Consider the following 12,804-nt stretch of genomic DNA (forward strand, 5'->3'; position numbering starts at 1 on the left):
ATGTGTTGAGGTCGACTTAGGTAAAGGACTACCAGAAGCCATCAAAATCAAGGTAGACAAATGGATGCACATTCAGCAGCTGGACTACGAACAACTACCCTTCAAATGCAAGGTATGTCATGAGTATGGTCATTTTGCAAATAGATGTAGCAAGTTAAAAGCAAAAGAAGTAGAAAACAATGAGGAATCTGCAGAGGGTGCTTGGGAACAAGTCAAACGGAAAAAATCTTCTTCTACCCAGGGCCCCAGCCCCTCGGCTCCTCAACCCTCGAGCTTCCCTCCTCCCCCTCCTCCTCCCCCTCCACCCTCTTCCTTCCCCTCATCTTCGAACCCCTTTGAGTCCTTAGCAGCTGAAACCCCCCCCTCTCCCCCCCAGTCCCCCCTCCCTGCCTCTCCTCGCTCTTCCCCTCCCCCCTCTCCTCCCCCCACCATAGAAAGAATCCTCACCCGAAACAAAGCCAAAGAAGCCAACCAGCCTTCTGATCCCCCGAGAAAAGTAGGCAGGAAATCGAACAAAGAACTCAGGGACGAGACAGCAGCAAAGGAGATGGCAACCGGAACCCAGCAGCCGATGGACTCTTATTTAAGCAAGGTAAAAGGAAGTGGAGAAAAAATCAGGGAGAAGTCAGGATCCCACCCCACAGCCGGTAAATAATGAATTTGGTCTCTTGGAACTGTAGGGGGATGGGCTCTTCCTCAAAACTAAAAGAACTCAAGGATCTTTTAAATCAAGAACAGCCGGACATCCTTCCTCTTCAAGAGACCAAAATCACTGAGCAGGAATTTCTTCACCAGACACAACGTTTCAAAAGTTTTTCAGGCCTATCAAAAGGATCAGACGGGGCATCTGGAGGAATTGGAACACTGTGGAACAAAAACAAATGGGAAATCATCAACTCACATCATTGCTCATGGTGGATTAGGACAGACTTAAAGTGCAAAAGCACGCAGGAAACTTATCATATCTTCAACATCTATGCACCCAACCAGTACAGGGACAAAGCTAACTGTTGGAACTCTATAGAACAGGACATCAATGCTCTACAAAGTAACAATTTAATCCTCGGGGGAGACATGAACCTCATAAGGAACGTGGAAGAAAAATATGGTGGAAGCTACCACGCAGACCCCTCAAGAGATAAGTTAGAAACCATTATTCAGCTTTTTAATTTATTAGACACCCCTCTGTCAAACAGGAAATACACATGGTCCAATAAAAGAACAGGAATACACAACATTAAAGAGAGGCTGGATAGGATCCTTATCCAGGAAAGCATTGCAAGTAACTTCCACTCAATCAGGAGCCAGGTCATCCATGGCACTGCCTCGGATCACAAGCCAGTGATTATTAAGCTGGAAAAAGGTGTAAACCTTGGTCCTCTTCCTTTCAAATACAACAAAAGATGGGATCACAATGAAGAATTTCGCTCTCTGGTTCAGACCCAATGGGCTAAAGAAGTAATTGGGTCACCTTATTTCGTGTGGGAAACAAAGCTGAAACAACTCCGGGTAGTTCTAAAGCAGTGGGCAAGGGATCAGGCAGCACTAGACAGGAAAAAGAAAAAGGATCTGACAGAAGAGATGGAACGTTGGCACAAGGAAAAAGAACAAATGCAATACACAGCTGAGGATCTTGAGAAGGAGAAAAACCTGTATAAGGAGTTATACAGGCAAAATCGCGCTGAGGAAGAGGATCAAAGACAAAGGTCCCGTTGCTTGTGGCTGAAGGCGGGGGACAAAAACACTTCTTTTTTCCACAACAACATTAAGATCAGAAGAGCCATTAACCAAATTGACAAAATCGAAGTGGAGGGGAGCGAACTGAAAGGGCAAGAAGAACTAAAACAGGCAGCCTTTAACCATTTTAAAGATCTCCTTACAGCTGATCCTCAACCTCACAACAGTGAGGAATTCCTCAATATAATAGAGAGCAAAATAACATAGATCCACAACAAGGAGCTAGAACAAGACCCCACGGAAGAAGAAATCAAGGAAGCTATCTTCAACATGCAGCAAGATAAGGCTCCGGGGCCGGATGGCTTCACAATTGCTTTCTACAGGCAGTTTTGGGAAACTATAAAAAAGGATTTGGTGAGAATGATAAAGAATGCCTTCAGAAATCATAAGTTGGGGGAAAACACAAAATCCTCTCACATAGCTTTGATCCCCAAGGAGGCCAACCCAAAAACTTTTGACAGATTTCGTCCCATCTCGCTCTGCAATGTCTCTTACAAGATAATCACAAAAATGCTAGCTAATAGATTAAAGAAACTCCTCCCCCTTCTTATCGCTGAAAATCAGGGAGGCTTCGTCCCAAGCAGGCAAATCATAGACAATGTCATCATAGTCCAGGAAGCTATTCACAGCAGTCTCAATAGAGGAGAGAGGGGTATGATTATCAAACTGGATATGGCAAATGCATTTGATAGGGTGGACCACTCATTCCTAAGAGCAGTTCTCAAAAAATTTGGCTTCTCTTCCAACTTCATCAGCATCATCTGTGGGTGTATATCCAACACATGGACAGCTCCTTTGGTCAATGGCCGCCCCAGTAATTACTTCAGAAGCACCAGAGGGCTAAGGCAGGGCTGCTCCCTCTCCCCCTTCCTTTTCACTCTCATAGCTGAGACCCTTAGCGTTCATCTAGAAAACCTTCGTCAGAAAAAAGAAATTACAGGCATCCGCATTGAAAGGGGAATCAAGGAGATAAATCATTCGCTCTTCGCGGATGACACCTTGCTCATTGGGGGAGCCTCTAGTCTGATGGCAAGGAGGTTCAAAAGAGTCCTGGACGATTTTCTTCTAGCATTCGGAGGCAAACTAAACAACAGGAAATGCAAAATTTATACTTGGAATGTCCCCCTCCTGATACAACAAAGAATCTCTCAGATTCTTGACATTCCTTTTCAAAGAAACTGGAGTTCCTTTACTTACCTAGGCTTACCCTTGGCAAAAGAACACATCAAAGGTGAAGTCTGGACAAAACATATAGAAAAAATGAGGGGTCTCCTCCAGAGCTGGGGTGTCTCTTGGTTGAATCTTGCTGGCAGAACTGTTCTTATAAAGGCCGTCCTTTCAGGCCTCCCAACTTATCAATATGCGGTAATTATGGCTCCTGCTAGCATACATAAACATATGGAGCTCATCATGAGAAGCTTTCTCTGGCAAGGTGGGAAACAGGACACAAAGAAATTCAGCCTTGTCAATTGGGAGCAAGTCACTTTGCCTTATGATAAAGGGGGTCTGTCCATTAAAATTCCAAGCCTCTTTAATCAGGCTCTGGGTCTCAAACTGATCTGGAAGATCCTCACAGGAAATGGCTCTTGGTGGGTGGAGACCATCAAAAGAAAATATTTGAACGGCCCAACCTCCAACATTCTTAACGATCAAATTGCAGATCGGCCCTGCACCCCAGTTTGGCGATTGATTAAAAAAGTCCTTCCCCATTTCCGAGAAAATGTCTCCAAAATCCCAGGCAGTGGAAGGAGCACAAAAATATGGTCTGATAGAATTATGGGGGCCAGCACACGAAATTCGCAACAAGAATTCAGCCCTTTACAAGAATGGATGGAAGAACGAAACATAACCACCTTGTTTGACATCTCCTCTTGGACTCAAAACAGATGGAGTGACTGGAGAGAGCTAAATCTTCCTCAGGATCTCAGAGACCTTTGGCACAATTTGAAGCTTTCTCTCTCTGGCTCTGCCCCAATCAATAAAGAGATGGAGGATAGATATGTTTGGGACACCTGTGGGGGCAGCTTCACAGTGAAAGAGGGATACAAATCATTGCAAAATAAGACTCCCACAGTCAAGTGGCATCTGCACTCAGCAGCCTGGAAGAATGAATGCATTCCTAAAGTAAAACACTTCAACTGGGCTCTCTTAAAAGGAAAGATCTTAACAGCGGAAAACTTGAGAAAAAGAGGCATCCAAGGCCCCTCGATTTGCTGTTTCTGTAGAGCAGAGGAGGAGTCAATTCATCACTCCTTCCTTCGCTGTCCTTTCGTACAAAGCTGTTGGAACCAATTAATCAGCCCTTTGGAACGGAGGGGAAACTATGAGCAGGTACATAATCTCCAGCAAAACTGGAAGAAAGACTACCCTCTGCCCAGAAAAGGCAAGACTAACCTTATCAGAATTTGGAATTGCATCCCGGCTACTCTAAGCTGGAATATTTGGTTAGCAAGGAATCATCATGTTTTCGAAAATGGGCAGCCAAAGATGGATCAGATTGTTGCAAAGACCATAGCAGGTATCGCTGAAACTCTAAGCGCAAACCATATAACTCCCCCAGATCAGCAAGGTTGGACCCAGGAAGAACAGGATTGGTACAACAGATTCAATATTAGTGTTACACTAAAAAATGTCACCTTGACTACTTACAGTTAGTATGGCTCAAATCAACAGTCATGCTACCCTCTTAGGCAAGTCTTATGCCTCTGTTATCCATCTCAAACTCAAAGAAGAGAGAAAGTCTTGTAAAAACTATGTTTATCTCTGGGGTCGCAGGTTCTCTCTAGCCTTACCTGCGGGGACGCTGACCATGTTCACAAAATCTGCGTCCATGGACGCTCTGTATGTTAAGGGACAGGTGCGTCCCTCTGTAAAAGGCAAAATGCGCGAGTTTTATCTTGAAAAAGTTACTTGTGGTTACTTCTAGAACATTCTAGAGGTCGGTTTGATGAAATGGATGCGCCTCCAGTTGGTTCATGTATCTCTATTAAGGGGGAACTTATCCCATCAATAAGGGAGCTATCCCACCCAAAGAGGGGGATGATCCCATTGATAGTGGACCTGAATAACCTCTTTACAGCACTATAAATAAAGGCATTGAGCCAGAAGGAGAGGAGGTTGGAGCTATACATTTTCTTTGGGTAAATGCTGCAGGATTTAGGTCTTCCATTAGAGCCTTTGTGAGGAGAGATTGTCTTCACTTGATTCTACTTGGGAGAGGGTGAACTTTGTCAAAGTAGAGGAAAACCCTTGATGGACCCTGGGAGGAACTTGCACAACACCAAGGCCAGGTTGTAAGAGTTTCTTTGTTTCGTTATTAATACAAACTGGTTTATTTTTCTCAATAGCTTGTGTTAATGAGTTATTTCATGTGTTCCTTGGTCTGCATGTTGAATATATGTTTTATTATATGAAATGCAAGTGCTTGGTAATTGTTTGATTGTTTGTGGTTGCAGGAATTGACTTGAAGGAGGAGCTCATCCGGATCGTCAAGAACGGACTTCAACAACAGCGTTTTGGAATAAGGTAAGCCTAAACACTTGTAGTTTTCATGTTGTAAAAGGTGTATTTAGAGAAAGATCACTCCATTTTGTCTTGTTTGTCATTAGAACGTCTTAGACTTCTAGGAAGGTCAGTCGTGTCCGCACCCTTGACTAATTCCGTTTGACAAATTGGCGACTCCACTGGGGAATCCATTGATGAGAAAGTCTTTTCCTTTGTGTGAACTTTGCTCTGAGAAAATCATTTTTATTTTCTGGTTTTTGACTGTGAGAATTAGTATTTGGGTGGCTTAACTTTAGATTTAGTTAGATTTGGTTTTTCTTAACTTTTCCAGAAGGACGCACCCTCTGAGTACTGCACAGTGCGTCTTTGGACGCGCTGTTGCCGTTTGCACAGAGCGGGCCCGCGCCTGTTCTAACGGGTTGCCTGCGTCTTCCTGTAAAAATTTAGGAAAACTCCATTTTTGCTTTAATTGCTTTTAGATTTTGGTTTTTCTTAGTGTTTTCTGCCCAGATCCTTTAGTACCCTGTCAAAAATTTTCACCTGAACTTGTTTCATTAGCATTCCTGCTTTTAGCTTTCATCAATTGGGTGTTTTGAGTCTCTTTTTTGAGAAATTCTTAATTTGATTTCCTTTGGTCATTACTTGGAGGTTTCTCTCAGTCTTTTCACAATTTTGCATCTTTTTGCTTTTGTTTTTGCAAAAAAAAATTCCCCCTCATTCGCCGGGGGGGTCTAAATTGTGTATGAGTGTTAATCGCCTTTGAGTGTTTTTATGTTTCGATCTTTGGAACTCTCACCCAATTTTCTCAATTTGCACTTGATTGGTTCTTAGATTACATTAGAATCATCTTGTGCTTGAGAATTCTCTTGCATAGATCACATTTGCATAATTATAGTTCTCATTTTCAGAATATGAATGAAAAATGTGCATAGATTACATTTGCATACTTTTCAAGTGAATTGTGCATAGATTACAATTGCATAGTTTACATTCTGAAAAATCAATTGTAGATTTAGATCAGTTTTCTTTGATTTGAATTTACACAAAAATAAAAATAAAAAAAATGGTTTGGAATTGATTTGCATTAGTTTTTCTTGATAGGATTAGTGCATTAGAGAATTTGTTATATTTTCTCTTAGTGATCAATTTTTTGCATTGTTGGAAGTGAATGGAAACTCTCTCCTTACTTTAGGTAGGATTCATCGAATTGAAACGATTACATTATCATATTCGATTGCATTCAGTTGAGTCGGGTCATAACACCATTGGTTTCATCTCCATTTACCCATTTGAGTAATAACAGCCTTAATAACACAGCGCTTAATTAAAATTCATCTAGTAATTTTTACATTTCTAGGGCTCTGAAACACCAACATAGCTTAGGCTAGGGTCTTGGAGTAGGTGAGTACTTAACTCTCCAAGACTACAAAACCAAACAGATAGTTTATCTTGAGTAGAATAAATCCAATTGTTTCAATTGCACTCTGGGAAAGCTCCTCTTAAAGGAGAAGCACGAGCTCGTGTCCGAACCAGTGAGGGGATCATTCCCCCCTCGTTGGGAACGACGCGAGACAGTACGTATTACAAACGGTAAACCTCGGATTAACCATTGTCGAGGAGCCAGGGGTCACTTATCGGTAAACCTTGGATTACTGTCAAGGAGCCGGTAAGGGGATTGAGCTTGCTACTCTGCCCTTGCGTGCTGTCAGAGTTTAGACTGTTCCTGATCCGGATTTAAACAGGAACGCAATAGATTACAGAGATAACCATAAATACAGAGGTGCAATAACCATAAACACATAGATGCAGCGGAAATAATGCTTCATTTCATTAATGGAAAATACTGAAATCTGCTTACAACCAGAAATGGCAAGAAACTAGCTAGGGCGATGGTAGCTTATCTCTGAGAAGAGATGTGCGGCTACATGCCTCTGAACTGTTCCGAACTGTATTACAATGAGGCTCGAAGGCCTATTTATTGTTGAGAAACAATGGAAAACCCTTCACATCCCGAAACCTAACCCTAGAAGATGAAACGCCAAATTGTGGGCCCCGTTTGGGTAAATTGGTACATCAATTTCCCGGGGTCGTAACTTTGGCATACGATCTTCGTTTGATGCGTACAATAGCTCGTTAGAAAGATCTATCCGAGCACTACCACTTTGGGAAGGGCAACATTGGTCTATAGACCCATGTTGCCCCCAGATTCCCAAAAAAACATCGTTTAGGGCCTCAAAACGGCTCCGGAAGTTCAGGACCCGAAAAACTGCTAAAAATAGTAAGTTGTGCTACAATTAAGGAAACTGAAAATGCTGAAAGAGACAGTTGTGGGGGTCCAAATGGGTTGGTGGGTGGCCACCAACATCCACCTGGATCATTCCTCCCCCCTTAGGAAGCAATGGTCCCCATTGCGTTGAGTTCCTCCATCTGCTGAACTTGTCCTGCAATCTCTGATGTGTCCAGTGATGGTGGGAAGCATGGTCGACGATCGTCCACATTGAACACTTGGTGCAGGCGAATGAATGGAGGAATGATGTGCTCCAAAGAATTGTTCCCCATAGCCTTGGTACTGTTGTGAGGACCATGTCGGAGTGGTCGGAGCTTCTGATGGGCTCTTGTAAGGCGTTCTTTTTGTCGATGCAACCAGACTTTGTTGCCCACCTGAAACTTGTGTGGTACGCATGTGGGTGAGGAGAAGTTGTTCCTGTGTTTTGTCATGACCGTATCCCTTTGTTGCTGCTGCTGCGTGGAGGAACCCTTTGCAGGGGTCATGGATGTAGCAACGATCTTCCCCTTACTTTGGGAGTGAACCAGACAAATGAATTTCCTGGTCTGTGATATGAGCTTGCTGCCTTTCTTGGTAGTGATCAAGGATGTGGCAGTAGGTGGGGCTACCTCTGGTATCCTGTATAATGAATTATTCAAAGAAATAATGACAGCACGAGGCCTTGACTCATACACAGCATGTCGCCTCCATAAGTATGGCTGGCCTAATAATACATCACAAACATCCAGAGGTGTAACATCACACAATACCTCGTCTGTGAATGGTTTGATGCTGTAGGGAAGGCGGCACTGCTGGCGAACTTTCAGATCTCGTCCTTCATGAAGCCACCCGATACTGTACGGCTGTGGGTGTGGTGTAGTCGGTAGGCCCAACCGCTTCACAACCTCTGCTGAAACAAGGTTCTTTTGGCTACCACTGTCGACAATGAATCGCAGCGGTGAACCCTTCACCCACATCTGTGAGTGGAAAAGACGCTCCCCCTCCTCTGGATCTGCGGGCTCATTTTTCTTGATCTTGGCAGTGGCAACAGTGGCGCTGGGATCCGCATCAATGATCTGCTTCCCTTTTCCATTCCCCTTGTCGGGTTCTGGCTCAGGGTCAGAACATGCATCTGATTCGGAAGCCTTCAACTCGGCCACAAGGGACTGCTTGGTCCGACACTCACTTGTGTTATGAGTGGGACTCTTGTGGAACTCACACCACTTTCCTGTGTCCTTCTTCGGCTTCATGGTGTTGTTCTTTTCTTGCGGCTTCGACGGGTTGTCTTGGGTCACCCCACCTTGGCTTTGTCCTTTGGGCTTCGGATTTGCAGATCCAAAGTCTCGCTTCTTCTGTTTAAACTTTTGCTCGATTTTGACAGCGTATCGGTATGCTGTGCCGAGTGAGGAGATGTTCAAGAACACCATCTCTTCCTGGATGTATCTGTGTAGGCAGCCGCGGTATTTGAGTACCAGATGCAGCTCAGAATCTTTGATACCCAACTGTGTGCGAAGGGTATGAAAAATGTTTGTGAACTCCGGCACATCTTGGTCTCGTCCCTGCCGCAGTGTGGTCCATTTGATGTATTTGTCCTCATAGCTTCCGACAGGGTAATACTGCTCTTTGATGGCATCTCGGAAGTCATTCCAAGTGGGTGCGGCTGAAAATAGTGAGCCTGTACTTTCATCCTTCTGCTCGCAGTAGGTTTCCCACCAGTCTTTGACGTGGGGGGCTGCTTTGAGAAGAGCGAAAACAATCTTTTCCCGACTTGAAAATTCATGAACAGAAAAATACCCATCTAGCAGATTTAACCATTTGTCTACGGCATCTGCGTCTATTTGACCCTCGAAAATGGGGATTTCAAAATTAACTTGTACCTTGAATGGTGTGGCGTTTCCAGAGTTGCTGTTGGAAGCCGATGCGTCGCCTCTGGGTAGCCGCTGAAGGATCTGCGCAAAGCTATCCATCATCGCGTTCCTTTGCCGCTCGAGTGCTTCTTCGAGCAAGATTTTGATAGGATCTCCTGCCCCCTCGTCTTTCTTCTCATCCGCCATGGGAGGCCGTCGGGATTTGCGAGGCTGGTCTTGAAAAGGTTCGACCAGTTCAAGCCCTAACTCCTTATATCCCGACCTCGTTGGGGACATGCAAAGAAAAACAGAGAAAAAGCAGACCGCTCTGATACCACTGATCCGGATTTAAACAGGAACGCAATAGATTACAGAGATAACCATAAATACAGAGGTGCAATAACCATAAACACATAGATGCAGCGGAAATAATGCTTCATTTCATTAATGGAAAATACTGAAATCTGCTTACAACCAGAAATGGCAAGAAACTAGCTAGGGCGATGGTAGCTTATCTCTGAGAAGAGATGTGCGGCTACATGCCTCTGAACTGTTCCGAACTGTATTACAATGAGGCTCGAAGGCCTATTTATTGTTGAGAAACAATGGAAAACCCTTCACATCCCGAAACCTAACCCTAGAAGATGAAACGCCAAATTGTGGGCCCCGTTTGGGTAAATTGGTACATCAATTTCCCGGGGTCGTAACTTTGGCATACGATCTTCGTTTGATGCGTACAATAGCTCGTTAGAAAGATCTATCCGAGCACTACCACTTTGGGAAGGGCAACATTGGTCTATAGACCCATGTTGCCCCCAGATTCCCAAAAAAACATCGTTTAGGGCCTCAAAACGGCTCCGGAAGTTCAGGACCCGAAAAACTGCTAAAAATAGTAAGTTGTGCTACAATTAAGGAAACTGAAAATGCTGAAAGAGACAGTTGTGGGGGTCCAAATGGGTTGGTGGGTGGCCACCAACATCCACCTGGATCAGTTCCCCCAGGTGTACTTGTGGCTGTTGGTAACCTTAGTGACCATAATCTTTAGGATTCTACCCAAGGTGACGGTGGAGGGAAGGTCCCACTGTACCTGGAGCAGACGTCGGTTATACTCACTTGGATTTTCCGGGGGGTTCACTTCACTTCGAGACGGTTAAAGTGGAGGAACTTGTGCCGGTCTATTCATTAAGCAGGTTGCCGGGGTAACTGTTCCACCCGCCATTTCTGTACTGAATTCTGCGAGGTTGGGCTTCATCACCAACTAGTGTTTTCGGTCCGGAGAGCTTACTGTTTGTGTGTGGTTTGACTCCTAGATTTGATAGCGCGTGTTAATTTGTTTGTTTTTACTTTTAGAGACCATAGGTGTGAATTGTGAATTTTAGTTGTTAAGTGTGAATTGTGAATTGTTAATTTTAGTTTTAAATTGTTAATAAAATTCACTGAAGTTGAATATAATGGCAAATGTTCCGGAATTTATCAACCTAGGAACCCCTCCTAATGATAATCCTAGTACTTTTCCTTACTTTGGAAATGTTGGTCCTCCTTACATGGCTACTTTGTCATTACCTGGATTTACAATAGGATTACCGATATGGTTATTTTCAACTTCGTTGGCCCAAAGTACTCCAATTGTTCCACCTCAACCGGATGCTTCACCTCAACAGAGTTCACCATCTCAACATCACCAACCTTCTGTTGACCCTTTACCTTCTTCGCCTATTTTTTCTTCCTCCATTTCTTCCTGTTCGCCTGGTAAAAGCCTTGATGCTAGTAACCAGGAGGCTAAGAAGAAGAAGAAAGGGAAGAAGAAGAAGAAGAAGAAGAAGCAAGATAAGAAAGAAGTCAACCAACCAACCATGGCTGTAAGTGTTAGTTGTGTTGAGGAAAATTCCGACATGCACCGTAAACCCAAATACCCTTGCAGGCTTTGTAAGGGTGACCACTTCCTTGTCAATTGTCCTGGAATTCCAAAGGTCTTGGAAGTATGGTCAGAAAAATCTCATCAACTTTCCGTTGATCCATCAACCAGTGATAGTCAGGTTCCTGGGAAAAAGGGTAAAGTTAGGTTTCCTTGTAAGTTATGCAAAGGGAGTCATCAAACTCACATTTGCCCTCACATGAATGAAGCCTCAACATTGTTGGAAAACCTTACTGTTCCACAGCAAGAATTTCCAACTGGTTACCGTAAACTTTCTCCCAACCTACCGTCAACTGACGGAGTGATTGATCTAAATTCAAGTACGGTCGATCACACTCTTCCATTGGAGAGTGAAACTCATGTCACTCAGGTTGATGATCAATTAGTTGATCAAGTGGTCGATTCAATTTCACATTCGGTCGATCCCACTTTCCCTTTAGAGAGTGAACTTCATACCGCTCAGGTTCTTCTTGTTACATCAGATTCTTCTATGCCGGGGGGCATTTCACCTGTTTCTACAGAACCCCCTCCAAGTACTGAGGTCTTTTCCTTTGATTGGAATAGACTGACAGAACCTCGTCTTCCTTCCTCCATCCCTTTCCAAATCATTGTCAAGGCTGGGGGTAGGGACATACATCGTACTCAGGTAGATGAAGGTGCTTCTGTTAGTATTTTATCCTCAGCTGTTTGGAAAGCTTTGGGTTCCCCTCAGCTTGCGCCTATTACGCAGAATCTGAAAGCTTTTAACAGAACAATTAGTGAACCTTTAGGGATCCTTCCTAAGTTTTCTATTACCTTGGAAGGTAAAACTGTTTGTGTTGATCTTATGGTAGTTCTAGGTCCCTTGGATTTCAATTTACTCCTTGGGCGAGACTATGTTTATGCAATGAAAGCTGTCGTATCGACACTCTTTCGCGTGATGTCTTTCCCTCACAATGGCAGTATTGTGACTGTAGACCAGCTTTTGTTCCCTAGTCTTTTTTCAACTACCAATAATATGACACCCCTAAATGTTCCTGATTCTAAAGTGGTATCTACCCTGCCACGGGTTAATTATGTGGCAACCGGTCCCATGATTTCAATTACCGATGTAAGTGAGCCTCTCACTGTTTGCTCATCTTCCTTTGATTTAGCTTCGGTAATTGACATGGAAAACTCTATGGGATTACTTGAACACGATGTTCTTATCCCTTTTGAGTCCCTTGACATGTGTTCCTTCCCAAGAAGTATTCTTCCTTCGGATGAAGACCTCTTGGAAGCCATGATCAAGGTGTGTCCATTGACATGTCTTTCCTCCAGTTGGAAGCCATGATCAATGTTGCGAGGATAGTTTTTCCTGTATCAACCTCGTTAAAAAATGAAATAGGCTGTAGTGAGGAAAGTTCCTTTTACTGTGTCAACCTCGTTAAAAAATGAATCAGTTCGTGAGGATAGTTTCTTCTAGTCTCAACCTCATTAAAAAATGAAACTGGAAGTCATGAGCATAGTTTCTTGTCTTGTGTCAAGCTCATTAAAAAATGAAACAAGGAGTTTCG

At 43.7% G+C, this 12,804-nt stretch overlaps 1 protein-coding gene across 1 annotated transcript; it reads left to right on the forward strand.

The window, feature by feature from the left end:
• Positions 1–684: 684 nt before the first annotated feature.
• On the forward strand, positions 685–1,944 carry LOC149233522 (uncharacterized). The gene has a single exon (XM_089382221.1). It carries the CDS (start codon positions 685–687, stop codon positions 1,942–1,944), a length of 1,260 nt encoding a protein of 419 aa, XP_089238347.1.
• Positions 1,945–12,804: the final 10,860 nt, after the last annotated feature.

The sequence above is a fragment of the Pinus tabuliformis genome, chromosome J (assembly GCF_031772625.1).
Source record: "Pinus tabuliformis cultivar Carrire ecotype Pingquan chromosome J, CPIR1, whole genome shotgun sequence".
Lineage (NCBI taxonomy): Eukaryota > Viridiplantae > Streptophyta > Pinopsida > Pinales > Pinaceae > Pinus > Pinus tabuliformis.

What these genes read in the sequence shown, in the direction of transcription:
- LOC149233522 (XM_089382221.1), top strand. Translation starts at nt 685, where the DNA reads ATGGGCTCTTCCTCAAAACTAAAAGAACTCAAGGATCTTTTAAATCAA.